The following is a 6,649-nucleotide window of genomic DNA, read 5'->3' on the forward strand; positions in this document are numbered from 1 at the left end:
ACAACAAGTAGAGCTACCGTCCTAAAGAAACCAACCAGTGATGGCCTAGCTCTAGTCTTGGACATATAGATGTAAGAAATTATTTCTTGAAGAATCTATGATTAGGACTTACTAGTTAGTTAAGTCTATATGTACCAACTACATCTAGAAAAATCCTACTTAATTAAGTACTAGGAATTGGAACCCAAATACCTGATTCTTTAAATCTTTTTGACTTTTTCAGCACAAGAGAGAATGGTCAGGTTTTGAATAGTTTGGCAAGTAGTTGCTGGGTTGGGTAGGTAATTGAGCAAATTGGTGATTCTCAAAATCCTACTAGTAAGTTGCATATAACTGCTTAGTTAAATTGGTTCGAGAGCGAATCTGCACCAGAATTCGAATATTCATATATCTTGTTTAGATTAAATTAAAGTATAATATCACTTGAGTAAAAAATAAATAAATATTTGCCTACGAAGCTACTCAAATCATTATAAAATTAGTGGAAAAAAGAAAAGAGAAGGGGCAATATTGTTGTCCTTTGTGGGTCAAATTTCATGTAAAAGTAGCATTAAACAAATATGAAGAGACACAACAATACTCCTTGATTCCTAGACTCCTAGACTTCTAACTAGCTCCTTGTGAATCTATCTAGTCAAAGCGTGAAATAACTTTTCCTTTACTTTGACCAAAATAATTATAAGAGTAATTAGTGTGGTGTACTCCTCTCTTTGGTTTGAGATGACAGTGCCTTTCACTTACAAACCAACCCTAACCCATTTTAATCTATCCCAAGGTAATAACCAGAGCTTAAAAGTTGAAAACTTTAGAAGAAACTAAATAATGTGGAAATGGGCATCAATATCGCATTTATATTTCAATGATTGTGTACCACTGGGGAGGTAGTATTTATGTAAACCACCATTATTACTTGGGATGGTAGGGAAATTGGTCTCATGGTCCAAATGCATCTCTGGCTTTTGTTAAATGATTGAGGGTTTTGCAATTGATTTAATTGGGTAGCTGAGCTTTCACACTTTGACACAGTCACTCACGTTGCATTCCGTAGATTGAAGACGACACACACTGGATAAAAAACATATTGTTTGTACCTGGGACTTCTCTGCTAGTTTGATAATCGTACGTTAATTCAAAGGCAGGCAAGATTAGAGTTGCTGTTTTTGCTACGTGCCAAATCTGAGGTTACTTTGCACTACATATGGATTAAGTTAATTGTAGTGTCTCTTTCGTTGCACTGCTCAACAAGTCTTCGTTTAGAACTTGAGTTGAGGATTCAATCAATACCAGTACTTTTGGGTTGGACCATAACCCATTGCTAAATTGGATTTGTGCATGCACTTGGTTACTTATTGATCTAAATTAGGCCCACCTAACAAGATTGCCTAAATCTACATATACTTTTGATTTTCAAAATTCTTTATCGAGTCTTAATCATGTTTCATAGCATCGTACATTTAGTACATAGAAGAGCAGAGTCATTTCCAAGCCTGGATTGTCTTTGTTCCGCTCTCCTTATGCTCCTCTAAATATGAATTCAATTCTATCATTTATTAAAAACGCCGAATGTGTGAAACTTGAACTACTAATTCATTTTAATTAAAATAATCTTGTTAAGTCCGGCCTCGCTGTCGAACATAGGCCACCGCCAAATTATCCCTTCAATTAACATAGACATTGAAAGGTTAAAAATCAAAGAGGAAAGGGGAGGACAGTGGAAGTAGAAGTCATAGCAAAATTTGACGGTGTCCCTAAGGATGGGAAGTTTGTAGGTATGAGCTAGGTGGAGCGTCCCTATACCAGCCGCTGGTCATGGTCATGGTCAGGACTGATAAGGAGCTTTGGCTGGCTAGCAAGCTCAGAAGTTGTAATTTGGGTCCCATTTGAAGATCATGGGCTCCACCAGTGAATCCGGGAGCAAAGTCAGTAGATTTAGGCGTGCACAACTTGGAACTTGGGACAAAGTCATACCACAAACACAGCTCTGTTTTCCATTAGCAATTTAAAAGTGGTGGAGGGCCTAAGAAAAATGAGTCTAAACCTATAATTAAGGCATGTATCCTGATACAGGCGAGCCCCATGTGCCTTATGGCCCCAACCCAATAGTCCCTTACCCTATTTGGAATGAATGGGTTCACCCATCCTCACAAACTAAAGATATGGAGAGTTTACGTGTGCAAGTAAATATTTTTAACTAGAATTATCCGTCTTGAGGATGTGCAAATGATGCCATCGCACAACTCCCGATTTTTAGGGCTCCAGCCTCCCGATTGTGTGGCTAACAGAATTCTTTTTCAGAGTTTTATAATTTTATTCATCACAAAACGTTTGAGTTTTACCCATCGAATTTGTTTAAAAAGGGTTGAACTTTAGTGACCTCTTGTTGACCCTCAAAATAACAATATCCGTTTTCTTAATTTTGTAGCCGCATGGAAAAACAAGGTTGCGTACTAACGGGTTGCGAGTTTCGATGCAAAATGGACGCAACGGCTGTGGATTAACACGCCGTTCGATGGATTAAACCTTAGCTCCTCCATGATTGGCCTGCTCACGTCATCCCCGACCTCTTCACCATTCCCACCGCTAATCCTAAATTTAATTACTGCGTCAAATAATCCCATGATTTATAAACTACACCAAAGTCAGTGCACCCAAACGGTTTTCAGGAAAAAGTTACGCACCGCACCACACGCTACGACAGTCCTGCAAGCACACCGGATCACTCCCCTCACCTTATCTCAATTCATTATTAACGCTGACCAATATTTACTAAAGGTTTACGGTGCCACGTGGCTCACACAAGGGACCAAGGGTAGCACACACGTGTCGCCACATACTTATCCGTAAACACGTGTCGTTGTTTAAAGGTGGTTTATTACGTATTAAGTATGATTAAGCTCATGCACTAAGCTCCAAATTCGAGTGTCTCAGAATTCTGCGCTGCCGACCCAGTTTTACGTAAGGCGGGGCCAATGAAGGCAGCAGGGAAACGATGTCGTTTAGGCTTGAGAAGACCAAAATGTTCTTTGGACAAACTCCCGTTCAGCGTCCGAAAATTCTCTCAAACCGACAAAGATACCTTTGATTTATAGGGACGTGGTGCCCTAAACACCCTGGATTTTTTTATGGATTCGCTCCCCTAACGTTCTAAAAAGCCAACATTGCCAAAAGGCCCCGTTGGATATAAATTACAATCATGTACCATCGTGGTTTGTGAATTAGGGTAAAATGGTCTTTGTGTATGCTCATGCCATGGTATGTCAAAAAGTGTAAAGGGGGGTGGCAAAAACAAATTTGAAAAGGTTAGTCATTGTGAAAGCGGTCCAGGGGCTCACTGTGCAACTTGACCAAATTAAAGATGGGTTACAGTCAATGTCTGAGATTTGCAGGGTCTCATCACCTTAGGTTTTTATTAATTCATTAACATTATGAACAACTACCCGGCTCAACTCGGCCTGGTCTACAACCGAGTCATAATAATTATTGCTAAAAAATGCTTCCTTAATTCCGAGGGGTAGTATCCCAAGAACAAAAGGGTTTATGAGAGATAATAACTTGCATGTCATGGAAATAATATTATTTTATTATTTTTATTCATTAAAGATGATTATGTGAAATTCTTATTATACATGACGGATTGTAATAAATTGGAAATATCAAAATAATGTTACTCTTACAGTATACGAGTTTTTTTGTTTATGAAAAAAAAAATTACATATCAAGAGAATAACATTATTTTGACTATCCCATGTCACGGACAAGACCCATGATTAGGACTTGAAATATAAGCCTCTCCTAAGTCCATGATTTGATTAAAATCATAATGGGAAATTTTGAGGGTCAATTTCAATGGAGCTAAAGCCGCTAAGGTATATTTATTACACACAACATCGATCTAACCCCAAGGTGGGGTCAGCAACTTAACCATGGATTAGAACCAGGGTTAAAAAAACAAGTGGTTAAGAAGGACAACCACAAAACCCAGATTTTTATTATCGACAGTCATCACTGCTCATCATCATCATCATCCTCTCAGCTAAGCTCCTTCTCCCTTCTCCTTCTCCTTCTCCCCAAAAAGCTACCATCTTTCTCACTCATCCTTATTTTTTTCTTCTCTTTCTTCACACCCTCTGAGCTCCCATGGCTGCTCAAAGCAATAATCTGTATAAAAATCTAACCCTAACCCCTTAAAGCAGCTGCCTTTTTAGCTTTCTCTGTTTCATTTTTTGACTTTGTGCTCTATTTTTTGGACACCTTAGATGTTCGAGCGATGGATATAACCCCTTCCATCACCACCACCACCAACAACACCACCAGCACAAAATCCCCGGAAGCAGACAGCGAAACCCCGACCCGGATCCAACCCGCCAAGCCTTTGTCCTTCAGCAACGGCGTCCTCAAACGCCACAACCCCCACCCCCACCACCACCACCTTCACCACCACAACATCCCCATCACGCCGGTCATCGTCACCTACAAAGAATGCCTAAAGAACCACGCAGCCACCTTGGGTGGTCACGCTCTCGACGGCTGCGGCGAGTTCATGCCCTCTCCAACGGCCATACCCACCGACCCCACCTCTCTAAAATGTGCTGCATGCGGCTGCCACCGCAATTTCCACCGCCGTGACCCCGAAGACCCCATGCCGCCATCCTCCGCCGCCGCCACGACTCACGTCATCGAGTACCAACCCCACCATCGCCACCATCCTCCGCCGCCGACTCACGGAGGCAACCGAAGCCCCAATTCGGCTTCCCCGCCGCCGATCTCGTCCTCTTACTACCCTTCTGCCCCCCACATGCTCTTGGCTCTTTCGACGGCTCATGAAAACGCTTTGGGCGGTCCTAATAACAATCATAGTCCTCAACCCCCAATTGTTTCGCCGAGCCCGAACGCGAGGAAGCGGTTCAGGACCAAGTTCAGCCAGGAGCAGAAGGACAAGATGTACCAATTTGCAGAGAGGGTTGGGTGGAAGATGCAGAAGCGGGACGAGGAGATTGTGCAGGAGTTTTGCAATGAGATTAATGTGGACAAAGGGGTTCTCAAGGTTTGGATGCACAACAATAAGAACACATTTGCCAAAAGAGACGTCACCAATGGCAGTGGCGGTGGTCTTAGCGGTGGGGTTAGCAGACCCAACATTCTGCTTGAGGAAGCTCACAACAACGGCAACGGCAACGGCAACGGCAACGGCAACAACAACGTCGACGATGAAAATGATGAACACAACGACGACAACAACAACAGCGATATGCAGAACCTAAATCACTACCAGGGTACTGATGGTGGTGCGGCGGGACATGTTGGCACCAATGGGTCGTCGTCTTCTTCTTGATCCTTTTGATGAATAATAAGGAGTTTAGCAGTAGAGTAAGACCAGTACTATTACTTAATTACTTAATTAGTTGCTCTCTCTCTTAATTTTCTTTTTTTTTTCTTTCTTTCTCATTGTGTTTAGTTTAAGTAATGAGACGATCATCACTTCACTTTGTGAGGATAACCTGGGATGGGAGAGATTGATTGATCCAAAAAAAGGGAATTAATTTGCATATCTTCTGTTAGTTTTTCCATAGCTTCATTACTTTTCTTGTTCTTCATCCCATCTCTATCTGTTTTGATATTAGCAATTTCATCCCCTGATATCATTTATTTCTTCTTTGTGTATTAATTTAATCATGTGAAGCTAAGTTTATTTGTGGAAACCCAAAAACAAAAAAGTAATGAATTTTTTCAATGTTCATGTTCTCTGAGAATAAGCTGCAGTGGAATTGCAGGGTGCTCTTTTTCTTTTTCAGAAGGTGAGAGAGAGAGAGAGAGAGAGAGAGAGAGAGAGAGAGCTTTGTAATCTCTGAATCTAATGTCTCATCAGAGAGAGATTTTCTTATCTTGTGTCCGATAGAAAGAAGCAGAAAGTGTTGGCGCAAAAACATAAGATTGGGGGCAGTTGCAAATTATTCTAGATTATCCTTTATCTTTACGCATTTCTTTGCTTTTAATTATCAAGCTAGAGAATGATCCGAGAGATCTAAAGAAACCATTTTTAATCAAAACCCACATCCCCATTATTACTCTTTTCATTTTTCACCAAATTTTAAACCAGGTTGGCTTGTTATATATTTTATGGGTATGGAGCCTACCCTACGCTACGCACCATATGGTGCTGCTATGGATATTCATAGTTTCTGACCTTATATTTAATGCCTCTAAATCAAGAAAAAGGCATGCATACTCTCATACAGGAAGGAAAAGGAATGCGAATGTGTCACCTTTTGGTGGGTTTGGTTTTGGATGGTTGGCTACAACACAATTAGGGGCTACTCTAAGTGTTTTTTTAATTATAAAGTTAATCTGATCCGAAAAGTAATGATTAATTGGCTAAAACAAGCATAATCTAATAAGGTAAGTTGGTTAACTTGGAGATGTAGTAATGGCTTTGTCACTTACCTTTTAAGGGAAGCAGCAGATGGATTATATTATCTTAATGGAATTAATTTATATTATAAAGTTACAAGATGATGATGATGACGCAAGTGGTACTTGAATATCAAGTGTCTTTTCCACCACACCCCTACTGTGTGGGTTTGTTTTGGTGTTTTGTCATTCGTGAAGTCAGTAATCTTGTTTTTGTAGGGGGGGTGTCCTGTGCCTGCAT

The 6,649-nt window shown here is 40.7% G+C and overlaps 1 protein-coding gene across 1 annotated transcript; it reads left to right on the plus strand.

Moving 5' to 3' along the window:
- On the plus strand, positions 3,969–5,599 carry LOC18781920 (zinc-finger homeodomain protein 9). The gene has a single exon (XM_020560243.1). It carries the CDS (start codon positions 4,268–4,270, stop codon positions 5,330–5,332), a length of 1,065 nt encoding a protein of 354 aa, XP_020415832.1. The 5' UTR covers positions 3,969–4,267; the 3' UTR covers positions 5,333–5,599.

Source organism: Prunus persica, chromosome G3 (assembly GCF_000346465.2).
Source record: "Prunus persica cultivar Lovell chromosome G3, Prunus_persica_NCBIv2, whole genome shotgun sequence".
NCBI classification, from domain to species: domain Eukaryota; kingdom Viridiplantae; phylum Streptophyta; class Magnoliopsida; order Rosales; family Rosaceae; genus Prunus; species Prunus persica.